At 47.1% G+C, this 22,567-nt stretch overlaps 1 protein-coding gene across 1 annotated transcript; it reads right to left on the bottom strand.

Moving 5' to 3' along the window:
• Positions 1-10,512: 10,512 nt before the first annotated feature.
• MYDGF (myeloid derived growth factor) lies at positions 10,513-22,111 on the bottom strand. The gene is made up of 6 exons (XM_015826417.1): positions 21,915-22,111; positions 19,848-19,898; positions 18,260-18,321; positions 14,901-14,982; positions 13,628-13,700; positions 10,513-11,108 (listed from the first exon to the last, which is right to left on the bottom strand). Exons 1-6 carry the CDS (start codon positions 22,080-22,082, stop codon positions 11,029-11,031), a joined length of 516 nt encoding a protein of 171 aa, XP_015681903.1. The 5' UTR covers positions 22,083-22,111; the 3' UTR covers positions 10,513-11,028.
• Between the last annotated feature and the right edge of the window lie 456 nt (positions 22,112-22,567).

The raw sequence follows: 22,567 nt of genomic DNA, 5'->3' as shown, positions 1-22,567 counted from the left end.
ATTAAAGCACCAACAACAGATGGCTGTCCAGCCTTCACTGTCAAAAATCAAAGGACTTTTTTTCCCCCCTTGTAACATTCATCTAGATTCTGTCTCTCTCTAATTTGATTCCGTGCCCTGCCCTCTGGAGGAGTGTTTTTCAAACTTGCCAACTTTAAGATGGCTGGACGCCCAGAATTCCCCAGCCTGCGTGGTTTAAGATGGGTGTCTGTGGAGATTCTTGATAAATCCTTCCATTCCCCACCAACCAGTCAGAGTTGAAGAAGCTTCTTGGATAAGAAGCAAAACATCTTCAAAGAAAAGGAAGAACGTCCAGTTGCCTCTTGAAAAAAGTGCTTTTGGGTTTTTAGATGGGTGGACTTCAACTCCCAGAATCCCCCAGCCAGCTTGCTTTAAGATGGGTGGACTTCAGTTCCCAGAATTCCCCAGCCAGCTTGCTTTAAGATGGGTAGTCTTCAATTCCCAGAATTCCACAGCCAGCTTGCTTTAGGATGGGTGGTCTTCAATTCCCAGAATTCCCCAGCCAGCTTGCTTTAGGATGGGTGGTCTTCAATTCCCAGAATTTCCCAGCCAGCTTGCTTTAAGATGGGTGGACTTCAACTCCCAGAATTCCCCATCCAAAAATGTTTTAAGAGAGGTGGACTTTGATTCCCAGAATCCCCCAGCCAGCATGCTTTAAGAAGGGTGGACTTCAATTCCCAGAATTCCCCAGCCCGCATGCTTTAAGATGGGTGGTCTTCGGCCAGAATTCCCCAGCCAGCCATGCTCTAAGATGGGTGGACTTCAACTCCCAGAATCCCCTGGTCAGCATGCATGCAAACAAACCTTCCAACTGTTTCACCTAACTGAAAATGCTGGGAAAAGCCTGAAAAAAATAAAATAAAATAAAATTATCTTCCTCTCCTGGATGACTCCAGTTCCTTAGAAAGGCTGGCAGGGAAGTTGGTTGGCAAAATGTTTTTCCTCTTTGATTCTTTCCAAAAATTAGTGCGAAGTGCAGATGGGCTGGGTTTTGTGTGTGTGTGTGTGTGTTTGGTTGTTTGAACAGTTACAACCCTGCCCCTCCGGGCTAGTAAACTATTTGTTGAAGCACAGACTTCATTGCAAGAGAAACTAATGCCAGATCTCGCAATGTGTTCCCCACCCACATTCTGGCAGAGAGGAGGAGGAAGAAGAAAAGAATGCGAGTCGGCCTTTAGGATTTGATCTCTGCAGATCCCTCTAATCTGGAATGCTCTCTGCAGATGGCAAACCGGATTCTGCGTTTGCTTGGGGCGCCAAAATAAAATCGGAAGGAATCTGGGAGCGCCGTTTTGGGAACGCGCCAATTCTATTGGGGTGCCGCGTTCAAGTCTACAAGTCTGAATTTTGAATTTTTGAAAGAAAAAAAAAAGCATTCGGTCCTAGAAGCACCAAATCAGGGATATAAATGGGAATGGATAGGGTTTCTTGCCTGAGCAGGGGATTGGACTAGATCAGGGATAGGCAACCTTGGCTCTTTTATGACTCGTGGACTTCAACTCCCAGAATTCCTGAGCCAGCCACGCTGAGGGGAAAGGGGGAGGTTTCCATGCTGAGCCATGCTGACTCAGGAATTCTGGGAGTTGAAGTCCATGAGTCATAAAAGAGCCAAGGTGGCCTAGCCCTGCTATAGACCAACTATACATCCGGTGGAACTACTGGTTTGTACCTTTAGAGCAGGGGTCTTCAAACGTGGCCCTTTGATGACTTGTGGACTTCAACTCCCAGAATTCCTGAGCCAGCATGGGGGAACTATGGCCCCTTCATGACTCGTGGACTTCAACTCCCAGACTTCCTGAGCCAGCCATGCTGAGGGGAAAGGGAGAGGTTTCCAAGCTGAGCCATGCTGACAGGAATTCTGGGAGTTGAAGTCCACCAGTCATAAAAGAGCCAAGGTTGCCTATCCCTGACCTAGATGATAGATAGACAGACAGACAGATGATAGATACACCTAGATCAGGGGGTAGGCAACCTTGGCCCTTTTATGACTCGTAGACTTCAACTCCCAGAATTCCTGAGCCAGCCACGCTGAGGGGAAAGGGAGAGGTTTCTAAGCTGAGCCATGCTGGCTCAGGAATTCTGGGAGTTGAAGTCCACGAGTCATGAGGGGGGCCATAGTTCCCCCATGCTGGCTCAGGAATTCTGGGAGTTGAAGTCCAGGAGTCATAAAAGAGCCAAGGTTGCCTACCCCTGGGCTAGGGGATTCTGGGAGTTGGGGGAACTATGGCCCCTTCATTACTTGTGGACGCATGCCTGGCTGAGGAATTCTGGGAGTTGAAGTCCACAAGTCATAAAAGGGCCAAGTTTGAAGACCCCTGACCTAGATAGTGGACAAGGCAAGAGACTGGGAGGAAACCCTCCCCATTTTCTCAGCCTCTAAAGAGGGGGAGGAGAGATGCTGCCTAGGGAAGGGTCAGATAAGCGAGGGAGTAGCCCAAAGCTGCATAACAGGTGGAGAAAGAGACACACTCAATCAGAACAGAGCTGGAAGGGACCTTGGAGATCTTCTAGTCCAGCCCCCCTGCTCAAGCAGGAGACCCTATACCATTTCAGACAAGTGGCTGTCCGGTCTCTCCTTAAAAACCTCCAGTGATGGAGCACCCACAACATCTGGTGGCAAGCTGTTCCACTGGTTAATTCTTTTCACCCATTGTTTCTGGTCTTTCCTTTCGGTGCTTTGGAAAATAAGTTGACCCCCCCTCCTTCTCTTTGGGGCAGCCCCTCAAATACTGGAAGACTGCTATCCTGTCACCCCTAATCCTTCTTCTCATTAAAGTAGGCTTACCCAATTTTTGCAGCCGTTCTTTATATTTAGTTTTAGTCTCCAGGCCTTTAATCACAATTCGTTGCTCTTCTCTGCAGCTGATGTTCTGTGCATCCAAGCCTCCCAATTCTGGCAAGAACCTCTGGGGGCCCAAAGGGATTAGCCACCATTCACCGCAACCAGGAAAGTCCTCCGGATGTGGGTTTAAGAAAAACAAAGCATCCAAATTGCAAAGCCTGGATACCGCCATCCAGGCTCTTCCTGGTTTGTTTGTTTTTTTTAATCTGCCCGTAGATAATTTCAGAGCTCCTTGGCTGAGGTGACTGCCCTGTGTGCCGAAACCTCTGGCGCCCATCACAATAGCAGAAGGTTCACAACATTCTGACTCACAATATCCTGGTTTGTTTTCTTCCCGTTTTTCCATCGTCCCAGATCTGGCTTAGCAGTGAAGCAGGGAAGCCTCGTTCCTGAGCTATATGTGGCTTAGCATGAGGGATAATTATTGGGCTAAGCCATACTAGTTGGCAGCATAAACTATAATTGACTGTGTTTCTGTTTCACATTAAGCCAACATCCGGAGAAGACACAATGTGGCTTAGCACAATGAATAATTGTTTGGGCTAAGCTATACTAGTTGGCAGCATAAGCTATAATTGGCTGCATAAACTATAATTGGGGGATTCTGGGAGTTGGAAGTCCGCAAGTCTAAAAGGGGTCAAGATTGGACATCCCTGAGACAGTGTGACAGCAGCAACATGGGTGTTTGTCCCAGAGTTTGGGTAAATGTTTTTTAAGTCCCACCTGGGAATCTGGTAGATCACCCAGGGATCCACCTCATTTTGAGCAAAGTGAAAGAAATTGAAAAGAAGGTCAACACACTGAACGGGCACCCAGCCAAGCACAGCTGGCGTAGGCCCTCTCGGCACGCTGCCCGTTTGGAGAATGGCTTTCTGGGCAGGCAGTCTTTTGTCTGCAAACAAGCATTCCTGCAAGCCCACATCGGAACACATTTGCTCGTGACATTAAAATGGTGGAAACAGAAAACCCTCCGATGTGTAACAGCATTCAGACGTGCAATGATTTTGATGGTGGTCAGATGCCAGCCAGAAGTTGAACCGGCCTGAGGACTAGGTGCATAAATTGTGTCAAGCCATGCTAGGTAATATAGTTTACCGCATTAAACCATAATTAGCTGTGTTTCTACTTTCCCCTAAACTGACATCTAAAGAATAATTCTTAAGCTAAGCCATACTAGTTTACTGCCCGAACTATAATTATCTGTGTTTCTGTTGCACATTAAGCCAACATCTGTAGAAGACACAATGTGGCTTAGCATGATAGATAATTGTTTGGACTAAGCCATACTAGTTTGCTGCATAAACTATAATTGGCTGTGTTTCTGTTTCACACCTAACCAACATCTGGAGGAGACACATTGTGGCTTAGCATGATGGATTATTGTTATGCTAAACATGCTAAGTTTTCTGCACAAACTACAATTAGCTGTGCTTGGTTTGCACTAAACCAACATCTGAAGAAGACAAAAATGACTCGGCATGATGGATAATTGTAAGTGGACATGAATGATCTCCAAGATAGCTTCAAATTTTTCTGTTTTCCAGAATTCATATCCCCCTGCTTGACGATCAGGCAGCAGCCCGATTCACACATTGTGCTAAACTATGGTTTAGTTAAGAGTTTACTGGATCAAGCCAAATTGGCTAAATTCACACAATGCGCTTAGCGACGAATCAGAGTTTATAAAACAAGGCCTACCATGGTTTGAGCTAAGGCCCAAGCAAACCACAGCTTGGCTTAGCACAAGCCAACTTGCCTCTGGAAACCTTGGGGCCGTACTGGCTGAGGAGTCCTGGGAATTCCTTTTCCAACATCTCCCAACGAGAGCAGACTCGGGAACACTGGCGCAACTCCATCTCTATGTCTGGGATTTGCAATTTAGATGCCATGCAAAGATTAGGCAAAGAGAGGCGTCTTAATTACTTCCAAGGAGCCTCCATATTCAAGAGCATTCAGCCTTACAATGATTAGAACAGGCTTTCCCAACCTTGTCAATGTGAAGCTGGGTGGACTTCAATACCCAGAATCCCCTAGGCAACTTGGCTTTTTATGACTCGTGGACTTCAATTCCCAGAATTCCTCAGAGATAGTTAAACACTGGCTCCGGAATTCTGGAAGTTGAAGTTCACGAGTCATAAAAGAGCCAAGGTTGCCTACCCCTGCCCTAGGCAGCATTTACTTGCCTCCAACGAGCCTCCATATTCAAGAGCATTCTGCCTTAAAATAAGTAGCAGAGTTTCAGAAACTTGGCAACTTGAAGCTGGGTGGACTTCAACTCCCAGAATTCCCCAGCCAGTGTTTAACTATCTCTGAGGAGCCTCCATATTCAGGAGCATTCAGCCTTACAATGATAAAAACAGGGTTTCTCAACCTTGTCAATGTGAAGCTGGGTGGACTTCAATTCCCAGAATCCCCTAGGTCAGGGGTAGGCAACCTTGGCTCTTTTATGACTCGTGGACTTCAACTCCCAGAATTTCTGAGCCGGCATGGCTCAGCTTGGAAACCTCTCCCTTTCCCCTCAGCATGGCTGGCTCAGGAATTCTGGGAGTTGAAGTCCACAAGTCATAAAAGAGCCAAGGTTGCCTACCCCTGATTTAGGGGAATCCAATGGCCATATAAGGAGGCCCAATCCCTTGATCTAGTGCAGGGGTAGGCAACCTTGGCCCTTTTATGACTCGTGGACTTCAATTCCCAGAATTCCTGAGCCAGCCATGCTGAGGGGAAAGGGAGAGGTTTCCAAACTGAGCCATGCTGACTCAGGAATTCTGGGAGTTGACGTCCACGAGTCATAAAAGAGCCAAGGTTGCCGACCCCTGGCCTAGGCAGCGTCTAATTATCTCTAACGAGCCTCCATATTCAAGAGCATTCTGCCTTAAAATAAGTAGCAGAGTTTCCCAAACTTGGCAACTGGAAGCTGGGTGGATTTCAACTCCCAGAATTCCCCAGCCGGTGTTTAACTATCTCTGAGGAGCCTCCACATTCAAGAGCACTCAAGCCTTGAAATAACCAGGGCGGCATTTCCCAACCTTGGCAATGTCAACTCCTAGAATGGAGTTTCCCAATCATGGTGGTAACACGTGATGATCATAAAATGAGCTGGCCATGTGTCGGATCGGATTTAATGACCTTTTTTCCACCGGTCATTAAGTGAGTCCTCATGGGTGTTAAGTCTATCTGCAGCCTGGTTGGACCTGGGTGTGTGTGTGTGTGCGTGTGTCCTTGGACCTTGCTTTCAGGCACACTGGCCTAGGAGAGTGGATAGTTCCGAAGCTTGACAACTGGAAGACGGGTGGACTTCAACTCCCAGAATTCCCTAGATGGGGTCTAATGAACTCTGAGGAGCCTCCATGTTCAAGAGCATTCTGCCTTGAAATAACTTGGGCAGTGTTTCCCAATCCTCACAATGTCAACTCCCATCATGGTTGTAACACCTGATGGTCATGAAACGGGCTGGTCATGTGTCGGACCGGATTTTATGACCTTTTTTACAGCAGTCATTAAGTGAATCATGGTCGTTAAGTGAATTTGCAACCCTGTTGGACTCCCGGGGGGTCCGTGGATCACGCTTTCAGGAACACTGGCCTAGGGGAGCAGATAACTCACAAGCTTGGCAAGTGGCAGACAGGTGGACTTCAACTCCCAGAATTCTCCCCTGCTGGCTGGGGGATTCTGGGAGTTGAAGTCCACGTCTCTTAGGCTCTGGTATCCCAACACATCTGTATTTTGTCTTCCGGTTTAAACACAGAAAGATGCAATCCTACAGGGAATCAGCTGCAGGAATTCCAGCTTTTTTTTGTCCCTAGCTGCCGGAGGGAGGCCTTCATGGGAAGGAGCAGCTGGTGTCACAACCCTTGTGATGAACCACAACCACACTGCAGGTGAAGGACTCTGCCAAGCCAGAGGCGGAAACCCGGACAGGGAGGGATGCTCGGCTGCAGAGTTGTCCGACTCGTTTGTCAACCTCTGGAAAGGGTTTATTATTCACGATGCGGTCCGGGAAACCGAGCCAGAATGGCTGGCGTCACTGAAAGCACACAAGGGCAGGAAGTGTTTTGCTGCGATGTTGACAGGTGTGGGTTGTTCCCCATTGTGTGGTCTTCCAGGCCTGCTACTCAAGAGTTGCGTAAGAGAAAACAAATACTGGAGTAGGAGTCGCGTCTTAACCCAGGAGATTCTTCAAAGGGAAGACACAGGTGGCCCTCGACTCGTGAGCACCATCGTTGCTAAGCGAGGCAGTCGTTAAGTGGGGTTTGCCCCGTTTTACGACCTCTCTCGCCACCGTTGTGAAGTGAATCACTTGGGGTTGTTAAGCTAGGAACACCGCTGAAATCGGTGGCTTGGATTAAGAAAAGAAAAACAATGTTGTTTCCACCGGGAAACCGCTGCTGGACTTTGTGCTTGGGGTGAGGGGAAAAAAAAATGAAATTTTGAGTTTGAGTTTTGCGGATTAGATAGGTTTGTTGTGACAGAAATGGCTAGTATAAATTATTGCATAAAAGCGAAAAGGTGAGCTGGCGTATTATGACAGGTGGTCCTCGACTTACGACCGCAACTGAGCCCAAAATTGGCGTTGCTAAGTGAGACGTTGGCGAAGTGATTTTTCTCGCCATTTTGCGACTTTTCTTACTGCGTTTGTTAAGTGAATCCCTGCAGTTGTTAAATGAGTAACGCCGTTGTTAAGTGAATCGGGCTTCCCCCGTTGACTTTGCTTGTCGGAAGGGCGCAAAAAGGGGATCGTGTGACCCCCGGGATGCTGCCACCGTCGTAAATATGAGTCAGTTGTCAAGCATCTCAATGTAAATCGCGCGACTATGGGGATTCTGCAACGGTCGTATCTTTTTTCAGTGATGATGTAACTTTGAGCGGACACTAAATGAAGTGTTGTAAGTCGAGGACTGCCTGAACTTCATTCTACTACGCCAAAAAGTCAGAAGTCAACGCTTTTCTTTTCCTTTTTACCCTATACTTTTTCTTTTTCCCCTCTCCTTTCCTCCTTTTCTATTATTTTCAATTTTCTTTTTGTATTTCCTGCTCTATGGAGTAGAGAGCTGGTCTCTGACAGAAGGCCACCTGAAGAGACTTGAAGCATTTGAAATGTGGATTTACAGGTGACTGTTACATATAAGCTGGATTGACAAGATCAGAAATGAGGAGGTGATAAGCCCCCTGGGAAAGCCCAGGGAAATCATCAAAACAATTAAAAAGCGAAAATTAGAATATTTCGGACATGGGATGCGACACCCAGAAAAACACGGCATGCTCCATTTAATCCTCCAGGGAAAGATGGAAGGCAAACGAGGTCCAGGCAGAAGAAGAACATCGTGGCTTCAAAATCTAAGGGACCAGTTTGGACAAAACTCCGCAGCACTTTTTCGTGCGGCTGCTGATAAAAACAGGATCGCCAACGTCCGATAACGGATATGGCACAAGAAGAAGATTTTATATTTTGATAAACTAATATAAATTGGGTGGGTTACAACTTCCAGAATTCCCCAGCCAGCCATGCTTTAAGAGGGGTGGAGTTCCTCTCCCAGAATTCCCTAGCCAGCATGCTTTAAGAGGGGTGGACTTCAACTCCCAGAATTCCCTAGCCAACATGCTTTAAGATGGGTGGAGTTCCTCTCCCAGAATTCCCCAGCCAGCATGCTTTAAGATGGGTGGACTTTGATTCCCAGAATTCCCCAGCCAGCATGCCAACTCTGCTATGGAGAAATGGATCTTTTTTTTTTTCAGCCATTCTCTTCCCCTTCACACCAGTTTTTTCTAGGGAGGACTAAATAACCCGGGTTTAGCTCTTCTCACAACACTGGATGGAGTCAGTTCAATCTGGGGCGCAATTAAGTCTAATTTAAATTTAAAGGAGGGAATTAGCATTCGTGGGTGTGCTTAGATTGGTGTGTCAAAACGTCAAGATGGCAGCTGCAATTACGGGATCAAACTCCACCCGCTGACTTTTTGTTCCTCTCCACACGGGATGATGCTCCTGTTAGCCGCCCCATTAAGCGTGTGGCCCTGCAAGTTCATGTGCCAGCCTGAATCCATAAACTCGACAATGTTTTAGCTTCGTGCAATGTGTGGTTCCAGGTTGGGCGATTGTGAAGGCCTGTGCAACTGGATTGAATACATTTTAGATCTAGGGGTCCCCAACCCCTGGGCTGCAACGCACTAATTATTCGGAACCGGGCCGCACGAAAGCCAGGCCGGTGCGTGCACGCAGCTCCACTCGCGCTAGTGATGCCCCAAAGACTCTCTTCTCTCGCGCGCGAGTGAAGCTGCACGTGTGGACACATACACACTGGCCCGACACTCACACGACTAGTTTCCCATCTCCTCCCCCGGCCGGGCTGCTTCCGATGCTCCAAAAACGGAGGGGTGAGGGCAGAAGCTGAGTGGGACGAGGTGCTCCGAGCTTGCTTTTTGTCTTGCAGACGTTTCATTACCCATACTAGGGAACACCATCAGTGCTAGAAGGCAGTGGGGTTTCTGGGGAGGGGGGGAGGAGGAGGAGGACGACGACGACAACGACGACTGTGGGGTCCCTGGTGCTCTCTGAGCTTGCTTGTTGTCTTGTAGACATTTCATGACCCAACTAGGTAACATCATCAGTGCTAGAAGGCAGTGGGGTTTCTGGGGAAGAGGAGGAGGAGGAGGAGGAGGACGACGACGACTGTGGGGGTCCCTGGTACTCTCTGCACTTGCTTGTTGTCTTGCAGACATTTCATGACCCAACTAGGTAACATCATCAGTGCTAGAAAGGAGTGCTGTTTGCTGTCTGTTTATATTCTGGTGTCTTGCCGAGCACGCCCTGCTCAGCTGCCTGTGCAGGACACCCAACCCGCTTTTCGAGCATCGGGCAGCCTTGGTGAGTCTGAAGAAGGCCGAGATCGTGTCCCCCAAAGTTTCTCTTCTCCGTGCCACAGATGGACAAAAGGCTTCGGGTTTGTGTGTGTGTGTGTGTGATCTAATGTGGCTTCAGGCCTTCTGTCCCTCTGCCAAAGCTTTTGGCGCAGAGAAGTCCGAAGGAGAAACCCACGCCCAAAAGCTTCTCTTCCCTCTTGTGGGAGCGGAGCTGTGCACACACGACAGCCCAGCGCTCATGCGTCTCAGCCAGCTGGGCCACCAAGCCACAAAGGTTGGGGACCGCTGTGTTAACCCACAATCACATCTGTCTTGAACCCCGTTTGTTGCCTCTCGTCTTCGCCTCAAGACTTCTGGAGAATAAACCCCCGCTTCCATTACAGGTATCCCTCGACAGCTTGTTTAGTGACCGTTCCAATTTACAACGGCCCTGAAAAAAAGGGACTTACCGCCTTTTTTCACACGACCGTTGCAGCCTCCCTGGGGTCACGTGGTCCAAATTCAGACGCTTGGCAACTGACTTATATTTATGACGGCTGCAACGTCCCAGGGGTCATGCGATCCCCTTTTGCCACCTCTGACAAGCCAGATTCACTTAACAGCCATGCGACTAACAACTGCAGCGATTCGCTTAACAATGTCAGCAAGCCAGGACGTAAAATGGAGCAAAACTCACTTTAACAAAAGTCTCGCTTCACCACAGAAATTTGGGGCTGAATTGTGGCCTACCAATATTGTCTTCTCTTTTGTTAAGGGAAACTGAGGCAGAAAGGCAGGCGGAAACCAGCCGGATTTGAGGATATAAATCTGGTTTTTATTCATACGATTGCTCCTTATCCACGGGGTGACTCTTTTTGGGGTGACCGTTCGACCGATATATAGGGAAGAGGTTGCGGGCAGAGAAAGAAACTTTGTGGAGGGGATTATGCACACTTGCACGCACGCACACACTAATACCTGCAAAGGGATCGACTTTCCGCAAGTCTTTTTTTGGCTAAATCCTGCTCCGAGGGGATGCAGTCAGATCCTTTGCAATTCAGTTTTTGCAGCACCGGATCCGAGACGCAGTAATCACGTCCCTGGTTTGCTTCTCGCGCAGCCCGGAACTTCCCCGGTGCCACGGAAGAACGGCATGGAAGGAGCTATCGAGTCCAAAGGGTTTCACGCATGGCTCCTGTTTCTTCCCCCAAGGTGTTCTTCTAAAGCGGTGCTCAGGTGGGCCTCAGGATCCGGGAAGGGAGACTCTCCCACCAGGAACAGACGAGGTCCCACCGGATTTCTTCTCCTGGGCCACGAGGGAGAGGGGCTCACAGTTCATCGTGGGATTTTTCGGCCACGATCATCAACTTGGCGAGTTGGGAGTGGAATTTGCCCTCCCGGTGAGACACTGGAAAGAGGAAGAAGAGGACAGGCAGGTGGGACTCCGAGGTGGTGGGACCGCCGGCTGGCAGGTGGGCTGCCGAGACCGGCGAGCAGAAGTCAACTGCAACCGGAGATGAAGAGGGAAGATTTTTCTGGAATTTTGGCCCTGGGACCTACTCTAGCTAAATTGGGAAAAAATCAAACCAACAGTTTGGCCAACAGAGAAGAATTACCGTATCTTTTTTCTTTTTTTAAATCAATTAAAAATCTGCTAGCTCTAACTCGCTAGCGTGAATAGGTCTACGCAATCTGAGCTGTGGGGGGTCCTTGGTGCTCCCTGAGCGTGGTGGTTTTCATGCAGACGTTTCGTGATCTAACTAGAGAACATCATCAGGGCTAGAAGGGAGTCAGTGGGGTTTGTGGAGGAGGAGGAGGAGGAGGAGGAGGAGGAGGAATGTGGGGTCCTTAGTGCTCTCCGAGCTTAGTAGCAGAAGGTGAAGGAGAAAGAGTGGAGGAGAAGGAAAAGGAGAAAGTGGTGGAGAAGGAGAAAGTGGTGGTGGAGAAGGAGAAGGGGAAACAGTGGTGGAACAGAAGAATGAGAAAGTGTTAGAGGAGGAGAAGGAGAAGGAGAAGAAGGGCAGTTGTGGGGTCCTTGGTGCTCCCTGAGCTTGGTGGTTTTCATGCAGACGTTTCATGACCCAACTAGAGAATGTCATCAGAGCTAGAATGGAGTCAGTGGGGTTTGTTGAGAGGAGGAGGAGGAATGTGGGGTCCTTAGTGCTCTCTGAGCTTAATAGCAGAAGGCGAAGAAGAGTGGAGGAGAAGGAAAAGGAGAAAGTGTGGAGAAGGAGAAAGTGTTGGAGGAGGAGAAGGGGAAAGAGTGGTGGAGAAGGAAAAGGAGAAAGTGGTGGAGAAGGAGAGTGTTGGAGGAGGAAGAGAAAGTGTTGGAGGTACGAGAAGGGAGTGGGGTTTGTTCTCTGTTTATATACAAGTGGCTCCCCTGTCAGTGTTAGTAGGAGACTGGTTTTTTCCCCTCTTGGTTAGGGTATTATTTTCTGCTTGATGATTTGTCTGGTGTCAATCCCTGCTTATCTAGGTTTCTCATTCTGTAAAGTTCTTGGTGGTTCCGAGTTTGTTTTCTTGCAAACAACTCATGACCCAACCTGGTAACATCATCAGGGCTAGAAGGGAGTGTAGGATTTGCTCTCTGTTTATATCCAAGTGGCTTGGTGGGAGGGTCTTGGTGAATTCACCAAGAAAATCACCAATTCCTTAATTGAGCTGTTGCTTAGTCTTGTCTAGGTTGGCAGTTCCTTGATTGGGGTAATTGTTTACTGCTTGATTGTTGGTCTAGCGCAGGGGTAGGCAACCTTGGCCCTTTTATGACTTGTGGACTTCAACTCCCAGAATTCCTGAGCCAGCCATGCTGAGGGGAAAGGGAGAGGTTTCCAAGCTGAGCCGTGCTGGCTCAGGAATTCTGGGAGTTGAAGTCCACGAGTCATAAAAGAGCCAAGGTTGCCTACCCCTGGTCTAGCATTAATCCTGGTGTTAATCTCTGTGTCAATGCTGCCAACATTGGATGTTTTGCATTGACAACAGATGGAAATGTAGTCATTCTTTTCTCTTTCGCTTTTAGAGTTAATAATAGTAATAATAACAATAATTATAATTATAATAATAGTAAAGTTGGAAGGGACCTTGGAGGTCATCTAGTCCAACCCCCTGCTCAGGCAGGAATCCCTATACCATTTCGGACAAATGGCTGTCCAGTCTCTTCTTAAAAACCACCAGTGTTGGAACATTCACAAGTTCTGGAGGCAGGTTGTTCCACTGGCTAATTGTTCTCACTGTCAGGAAGTTTCTCCTTAGTTCTAGGTTGCTTCTCTCCTTGGTTAGTTTCCACCCGTTGCTCCTTGTCCTGCCTTCAGCACTTTGGAAAATAGCTTGACTCCCTCTTCTTTGGGGCAGCCCCTGAGATATTGGAACACTGCTATCATGTCTCCCCTCGTCCTTCTCTTCATTAAAGTTAGATGATGCTGGGGAGAGGATGTGGACGAGAGTCCAGCTAGACATAACAACACTAAATCTAGCGTGAGAATCAAGGTTATTGAGCCCAGAGCTGATAAGGAATTGGTGGGCTGGAGAACTGGAGAGGAGGCCTGCCCTTCAAGCTAATTGGGGAATGTGATTTATGACTGTTAATTGGAGGAGGGAATTATGCTTTGATACTATGTGCCCAGGGGAGGGGAATTCAGTGTTTGGCTTCGATTGTGCAGTGCCGATATTATGCTACTCGAATAAAAGATTCTTGAAGGTAAACAATGCGTCGAAGTTCTTTGGAAGAGTTTCATCTGTCGGAACCATGACACTCTGCTTACCTGGATCTTGACAGCTAACAAGCTAACAAAACTTTTAATCCTTTGGTTTTTATACTTTCAATATGATTTTATTTCTCTTCTACATTTTGATTGGGAGCTGCCTAGAGCTGGTGGAAAGATGGGTGGCTAATCTAAAGATTACAAATAAGTAAATAAACAAACTCACCTGTCTGTTCTGTGACCAAGAATTCCTCCTCTTTTAATGGGACGTCGTCCTGGCCTCCGACGCCAGCCGTGGACTAAAAGGCAGAAAACCCATCAGCCAAACAGGAATGTCCAAAGGGCTCGACCCCTCACCCGCTGTTGTAACGGCCTGTCCCTGGGATAAGAGGGAGGTGGGCCCAGGGCAGGGGTAGGCAACCTTGGCTCTTTTATGACTGGTGGACTTCAACTCCCAGAATTCCTGAGCCAGCCACGCTGAGGGGAAAGGGAGAGGTTTCCAAGCTGAGCCACGCTGGCTGAGGAATTCTGGGAGTTGAAGTCCACGAGTCATAAAAGAGCCAAGGTTGCCTATCCCTGGTCTAGCATTAATCCTGGTGTTAATCTCTGTGTCAACGCTGCTGCTGGTTGGGTGGTGCCTCCTAGTGGTCGGTAGAAAATATAACAAGGGCCAAGAATTTTTGTAGTAAGTGAACTGATAAACCAGGGGTCTTCAGATTTGGCCCCTTCATGACTTGCGGACTTCAACTCCCAGAATTCCTCAGCCAGCATGGGGGAACTATGGCCCCTTCACGTCTTGTGGACTTCAACTCCCAGAATTCCTCAGCCAGCATGGGGGAACTATGGCCCCTTCATGACTTGCGGACTTCAACTCCCAGAATTCCTCAGCCAGCATGGGGGAACTATGGCCCCTTCACGTCTTGCGGACTTCAACTCCCAGAATTTCTCAGCCAGCATGGGGGAACTATGGCCCCTTCATAACTTGCAGACTTCAACTCCCAGAATTCCTCAGTTATCATGGGGGAACTACGGCCCCTTCATAACTTGCGGACTTCAACTCCCAGAATTCCTCAGTTATCATGGGGGAACTATGGCCCCTTCATGACTTGCAGACTTCAACTCCCAGAATTCCTCAGCCAGCATGAGGGAACTACGGCCCCTTCATGACTTGCGGACTTCAACTCCCAGAATTCCTCAGCCAGCATAGGGGGAACTATGGCCCCTTCATGACTTGCAGACTTCAACTCCCAGAATTCCTCAGTTATCATGGGGGAACTATGGCCCCTTCATGACTTGCAGACTTCAACTCCCAGAATTCCTCAGCCAGCGTGCCAGGCTGAAGAATTCTGGGAGTTGAAGTCCACATGTCATAAAAGGGCCAAGTTTGAAGACCCCTGTCATAAACTAACATGAGAAAGGAACCCCTGGATTCAAACTGGCATCCAAACCCTGGTTACAGACACCACCTTTCCCCCAGCCCCCCTTCCGGTGGGACTCACATAAGCCATGGCGTACTTGATCTTTGCCCCTTTCATTTCAGCTTTAAACTGGGTGAAGAAAAGGTAAGATTTCCCTTGGGGCCTGAAAGACAGAGAAAAAAAAAAAAGACAAAATTGAAACGGAATTCAATTGTGTATTTTATATTTGGCCAAATAGGATTAGACACCACAAGGAATTTTGTCTCCGGTACAGAAACGCTCAGCGTGTTTGCAAAGCGACAGAGAGAATGACAATAACGATAATAATACAGACAAAATGCAGGGGGGGGGGGGATTTAAAGGAGATAATAAAAAGCAGAAATAACAATACGGGCAGTCCTCGGCTTACGACCACAATTGAGCCTCAAGTTTCCGTTGCTAAGTGAGACGGTTCGCTTCTCCATTGACTTTGCATGTCAGAAGGTCGCAAAAAGGGGATCCCGGGACACTGACACCGTCATACATGTGAGTCAGTTGCCAAACGTCTGAATTCTGATCACGTGACCCTAGGCTGCAACAGTCGTAAGTGTAAAAACGGCCGTAAGTCGCTTGTAATTTTGTAACTGTAATTTTGACTGGTTACTAAATGAACCGTATGGGTCAGGGGTAGGCAACCTTGGCTCTTTTATGACTCGTGGACTTCAACTCCCAGAATTCCTGAGCCAGCAATGCTGGCTCAGGAATTCTGGGAGTTGAAGTCCACGAGTCATAAAAGAGCCAAGGTTGCCTACCCCTGGTATAGATTAATATAGCAATAGCACTTAGACTTATATACCGCTTCACGGTGCTTTTACAGCCCTCTCTAAGCGGTTTACAGAGTCAGCTTATCTGGGTCCTCATTTTACCGACCTCGGAAGGATGAAAGGCTGAGTCAACCGCGAGCCGGTCAGGATTAAACTCCTGGCAGTCGGCAGAATCAGCCTGCAATGCTGCATAGGAAGGAAGGAAGGAAGGAAGGAAGGAAGGAAGGAAGGAAGGAAGGAAGGAAGGGCAATAGCAATAGACTTATATACCGCTTCACAGCTTTCTCTAAGCAGTTTACAGAGTCAGCCTATGGCCCCAACAATCTGGGTCCTCATTTTAACGACCTCGGAAGGACGGAAGGCTGAGTCCATCTTGAGCTGTTAAGGGTGCTAGAATCAGATGGTGGGTAGGACGGGGATAGGATAGGATAGGACAGGACAACAGAGTTGGAAGGGACCTTGGAGGTCTTCTAGTCCAACCCCCTGCTCAGGCAGGAAACCCTATATGGCTTTAGACAAATGGCTGTCCAGTCTCTTCTTAAAAACTTCCAGTGTTGGAGCATTCCCAACTTCTGGATGCAGGTTGTTCCACTGATTAATTGTTCCGTCAGGAAATTTCTTAGTTCTAGGTTGCTTCTCTCCTTGATGAGTTTCCATCCGTTGCTTCTTGTCCTGCCTTCAGGCGCCTTGGAGAGTAGCTTGACTCCCTCTTCTTTGTGGCAATCCCTGAGATACTGGAAGACTGCTATCATGTCCCCCCTCGTCCTTCTCTTTGTTAAACTAGACATACCCAATTCCAGCAACCGTTCCTTGTATGTTTTACCCTCCAGTCCCCTAATCATCTTTGTTGCTCTTCTCTGCACTCTTTCTAGAGTCTCAATATCTTTTTTACATCGTGGTGACCAAAACTGGATCACAGGATGTAAAAAAAAAGAGAGGTTGAGATGAAAAAGATCTCTCCAACAGGCACACAGAAAGGCGCTTGAAAAATCGTCATAAAAGGCCGTCAACAGCAGCAAGTCTCTCTTGACCACTGTCTTGCTTAGCGACGGAAATGTTGGGCTCAGTTGTGGTTATAAGGCGAGGACTACCTGTAAGGCTTCTGTCAACGCTGCTAACATCGGAGGTTTTGGCATTGACAACAGAGGGAAATGTAGTCATCTTTTGCCTTTTGCTTTTAGAGTTAGAGGATGCTGGGAGAGGGGATGTGAACGAGAGTCCAGCTAGACATAACAACACTAAACCTAGCATGAGTGAGATTAGCATAAATGTTTAAAAATACTCCAAACAACTGTTGGAAATGTAAACAGAGACCAGGTACTTATCATCACATCTGGTGGACATGACCCAAAGCAAAAAGACTTTGGGCTAAAATACATTTAGGGTTGGAGAAAAGGACTAAAAAACAAATGGACTTTAAACCAGAATTATTTCTGTTAGGAATAATAGGAGCCAATGATGAGAAAGGTTGCAGATATCTAATACTACACCTACTAACGGCAGCAAGAATTGTATATGCTCAGCATTGGAAAAATGAAAAATGTACCAGCTGAAGGAGTACTAATTAAGAAAATTCTAGAGTGGGCAGAAATGGATAGATGGACTTTAGAGATAAAAGAGAAAGAAGACTCAGTGTACTTTACAACATGGGATAATTTCTATCAATGGCTAGAAAGATGAGTCAGAGAGAAAGGAATGTGATATGTAATTTGAAATATATATTATCTGGGACACTACACATCCTCTTCATGACCTGTTTTCCTTGTTCCCTTCTGGGAGGAGGGGGCTTCATGGTATCCGTAGCAGAACATCCAGATTCAACCATAGTTTCATTCCATACAGCATTAACCTTGTGAACTCTCAAGCTTCCTCCTTCCGTTATGCATTCAAGATGGACAGTGATTAGTATTTATTTGCTACGTATATGTAGGGGTGTAGAACTATACATATGTTGTATATAGTATGTTTAGGTGTGTGTCATGTATGTGTTTCATTTTGAGAGCGGGCAACTAAATTTCATTTTTGATGTGTGCCGTTGTGCCCACAGTAAAAAAAAAAAATAACAATAAAGGTTATCTTATCTTATCTTAGTAAGAAGGAGGCTGTTCAGTGATGAATTAACATATTATGATAATTAACTGTTATCTATTATTGTTTGTTAAAAACATGAACCCAGACATTATGCTATTTGCTAAATATTGAAAATGTTATTTGGAAAAAACCCAACCCCAACCCTAACCCAAATCCCAACCCTAATCACGACCCCACCTTATCCCTAACCCTATAAAAACTACTAATCTATACAAAAAGAAAAAAGAAACATGATTATCGTAATCAGAGCTGATAAGGAATTGGCCGGGCTGGAGGACTGGAGGGAAAGCCTGCATTTCAAGCTAATTGGGGGATGTGATCTATGACCGTTAATTGGAGGAGGGAATTGTGCTTTGATACTAGGTGCCCAGGGGAGGGGAATTCAGTTTTTGGCTTCGATTATGCAGTGCCAATATTATGCTACTCGAATAAAAGATTCTTTAAGGTAAACAATGCCTTGAAGTTTTTTTAAGAGTTTCATCTGTTGGAACTGTGACATTAACCACGACGCCTTCCATCCATAGCAGGAAAAAACAGAAAACATACCTCCAGATTGAACAGGAAAACAGCGTCTTGTCGTCGCTGACCCCAATGATCATTTCCCATTGCTGAAAACAGAGAGAAGAGTGAGTGTTAGTAAATCTCTGAACACTTCCGCATATTTGCCTACTACGGATAAGTCGACAGCTTTGGGCTCCCTGGGTCAAGAGTAAGGCAGGCAAAGGAGGAGGAGGAGGACTGTGGGGTCCTTGGTGCTCTCTGAGCTTGGTGGTTTTGTTGCAGATGTTTCATGATCCAACTAGGTAATGTCATCAGTGCTAGAAGGGAGTGGGATTTGTAGAGAAGAGGAAGAGGGAGGCAGGCAGGCAGGCAGGAGAGTCTTGGTGCTCTCTGAGCTTCATGGTTTTCTTGCAGGCATCTCATGACCCAACTAGGTAATGTCATCAGTGCTAGAAGGGAGACAAGTCTGCAAACGAGGAGGAGGAAAGAGGAAGGAGGAGGGAGAGGAGGTGGTGGTACTGTGGGGTTCTTGGTGCTCTCTGAGCTTGGTGGTGTTCTTGCAGACGTCTCATGACCCAACTAGGTAACCTGATCAGTGCTAGAAGGGAATGGAGTTTTCTCTCTGTTTATATGTAGTGGCTTGCCTGTCAGGTGTTGATGGGAGTGTCGTTTCAGACAAAACCACTTGTCTGAAATGGTATAGGGTCTCCTGCTTGGGCAGGGAGTTGGACTAGATGACCTCCAAGGTCACTTCTTAGTTATTCTTTTTTCTCCTTGGTGGTTCCATGATCAGTGTGTGGTTTACTGTTTGTCTGTGGTAGTTCCTTGATTGGGGCGCAGTTTAATGCTTTATTGTTGGTCTAGTGTTAATCCAGCTGTCAATCCCTGCTGATCTGGGTGTTGGTTGCTGGCAAGGTGGTATTGGTGGGTCTTTTAGCTTTTCTGGCTTATCTCTTTTGAACGATATGTAGTTGTTGTTTATCTCTGTGTGCTTGTTGATGTCTGAACAAGAACATAATCAAGTAACTACCAAGAATATTCCCACTGATACTGACAGTGCAAGCCAGTAGTATAAAAATGAGAGCAGGCCCCACTCCCCTCTAGCTCTGATGAGGTTACCTAGTTGGGTAATGAAATGTCTGCAAGGAAACAGCCAAGCCCACAGAGCATCAAAGACTCTCCTTCCTTCCTTCCTTCCTTCCTTCCTCCTCTTCTCTACAAACTCTACTCCCTTTTAGCACTGATGATGTTACCTAGTTGGGTCATGAAATGTCTGCAAGAAAACCACTAAGCTCAGAGAGCACCAAGATTTTCTTTCCTTCCTTCCTTCCTTCCTTCCTTCCTTCCTTCCTTCCTTCCTCCTCTTCTGTACAAACTCCACTCCCTTCTAGCACTGATGATATTACCTAGTTGGGTCATGAAACGTCTGCAAGAAAACCACCAAGCTCAGTGAGTACCCAGGATCCCCCAGTCGTCCTCGTCCTCCTCCTCCTCCTTTCTCCAACTCCTAGGGCTGTGACCTTCCCCCTGGGTAAGCCGGCATGCTGTACAGGAGTTCATTTTCACGAAATGCAGAGGTCTGTCCAGCATCTAGAATGGATCCGAGGATCAAAAGAAAAACAAAAAAACTCACCTCGTTCGTCCCGCCCTGAGCTGCGTAGGTAAAAGTGCAGGCAACGTCTCCCTGAAGAAAAGAAGGGAAGAAATGGTAGGAAAGAAAATTTCACCAGCTTCAAACGCAAAAGGCCGGAGCTGCCTTACATTTGCCTGATCACAGGCTAATGAAGGACTGGAATTCACAGTCTCCTGGTGATTGGGCCCAAAGTCACCTAGCTGACTTTTGTGGCTAAGGAAGGACTAGAATTCAGTCTCCTGATGATTGGGCCCAAAGTCACCTAGCCAGCTTTCCTGGCTAAGGACTAGAATTCACAGCCTCCTGGTGATTGGCCCATAATCACCTAGCCAGCTTTCCTGGCTAAGGACTAGAATTCACAGTCTCCTGGTGATTGGGCCCAAAATCACCTAGCCAGCTTTCCTGGCTAAGGACTAGAATTCAGAGTCTCCTGGTGATTGGGCCCATAGTCACCTAGCCAGCTTTCCTGGCCAAGGAAGGACTGGAATTCAGTTCCCTGGTGATTGGCCCAAAGTCAACTAGCTAACTTTTATAGCTAAGAACTATAATTCAGTCTTCCAGTTTCTAGCCTGACGCCTTAGCCACTAAACCAGGGGAAGGCAACCTTGGCTCTTTTATGACTTGTGGACTTCAACTCCCAGAATTCCTGAGCCAGCCATGCTGAGGGGAAAGGGAGAGGTTTCCAAGCTGAACCATGCTGGCTCAGGAATTCTGGGAGTTGAAGTCCACAAATCATGAAGGGGCCAAAGTTTCCCCCATGCTGGCTCAGGAATTCTGGGAGTTGAAGTCCACAAGTCATAAAAGAGCAAAGGTTGCCTACCCCTGCAATCAATAACTTGCTGTAAGCTACCCTAACTGTAGTGAACATTGATGTGTCCTATATATTTTATAAATGATATTGTTACTAATAATAATCCAATTCCCATATTGCACAGCCATTCTCAGACATACCATGTCACCTCACGTTTTTTTAAACCAAAAAGGCCCTCAGAAATATTCAAAACAAACACGTTTAGTGAGTTTGCAACCTATCCTGCCGCATTTGGCAGCACCCAACATCAAAGAAGGGACCGACAAGAGTTTCCTCCACAGCTGAATTCAGACAACCTACTCAATGGGCTCACTTAACAACTGCGGCGGGAAAGGTCGTAAAACGGGGCAAAAACTCACTTGAACTTGCTTAACCACAGAAATGTTGGGCTCAGTTGTGGTCGTAAGTTGAGGACTACCCGGTAATCACTGGGAGTTAAGATCCTTAACTTTTTAAAACATTTACAGGTAGTCCTCGACTTACAACCGTTTGTTCAGTGACCGGCTGAAGTTGCAACGGCACTGGAAAAAAAGTGACTTATGACCTTTTTTCCACACTTCAAAACCATGTTATTAACAACTGTGGTGATTCACTGAACAACTGTGACAAGCAAGGTCGTAAAATGGGGCAAAACTCAACTAATGTCTCCCTTAGCAACAGAAATTGTGGTCGTAAGTCGAGGACTACCTGTATACTTTATTTCACTTTTTAAAAAAACTTCAGCAATAACCGTGTGGGGGGGAGGGAGGATGGAGTGCAATGCAAGGTGCAAAGCCTACAAAAAAAAAATCAAATTTACCCCCCTCTCATGCCATTAAAAAAAGGAAATTTTAATAGAAATGTTGGAATTCTACGGAAAGAAGCTTAAAGGGGCAGCCACATAATTATAAAAAAATTAAAAATTTATTAAAAATTTAGGACGCATCCTAAATGGAGCCAACGTTAAGTGCTGCCATCGCATCACCAGGAACAAAAGCGTGGCAGGGGCTCTACCCCCCTTTTACCCCGGGGTAAATTTAGGGCACTAAAGTTCTGCATTTAACCACTTTCTACGGAAGCCTGGCCGGGCCATGCCAAACGAGGCTCCGTCTCCCCGCCTTCGGCTCCTAGCGGCCAATCACAGGACCACATAAAAGACCCGCTCCTCCCTTCGACCAATCAGAAGCTATCTTTTCGGGCGCAAAGACTCAACCCAACCAATCAGCGGGCGCCACCTATTCCCTCTATCCTGTTTTCGCTCGTTCGCTCGCTCTCACCAGGTTTTGCGAATACGAGTGTACCATCCCGCCGGGCCTGACGTCGAAGTCGGCCGTGACGGACTCTTGCTTTGCCTCGACCGCCGAGAGAAGGAGCTGCAGGAGGAAGAAAAAAGACGTTGAGCTTTCCCAAAGCCTCCTGTTGCCGAGTAACCTGGGCGCCACCATCTTGGAAAAAGAAACGAAAAAGCTGTGGCCAGCTGATTGGGCTACGGGGAGCTGGAGCAGCCAAATCGCGTTTTAATCTGTTAGGCGCAGGCGCTTCTACTTCCGAAAGGCCAAGGCGGCCATCTTTTAAGCGGGCGCTAGCGGATATTCAGTGGGCGTTGCCAGACCTGGCTGTTAACGGCGGACGACCTCTAGAGGGCAGCAAAGAATGCCAAAAATCTCTGCTGCCATTGGCTAGCTGGGGAATTCTGGGAGTTGGAGTCCACGCATCATCCAGTGGCCTAAATTGAGAAACTTGAGAGAAGCGGAAAATCAATGTTTATTATGAAAAATTATCTGTAATTTTTGGTCTTGACCTCTCTCTCTATAGGCAACTGGTGTTGGTCCTATCACGCAACACCAGCAGGAAGGGTAAGATGAGGGGGTACCTAAATTTAATAAATAAATTAAAATAAATAAGTGGAAATAGCTGCATTATTATTAAG

Source organism: Protobothrops mucrosquamatus, unplaced genomic scaffold, assembly GCF_001527695.2.
Source record: "Protobothrops mucrosquamatus isolate PMUCROS unplaced genomic scaffold, P.Mucros_1.0 scaffold3122, whole genome shotgun sequence".
In the NCBI taxonomy this organism is placed as follows: Eukaryota; Metazoa; Chordata; class Lepidosauria; order Squamata; family Viperidae; genus Protobothrops; species Protobothrops mucrosquamatus.
Note: the sequence above shows the minus strand (reverse complement) of the source record. Positions and strands in the feature narration are given on the sequence as shown.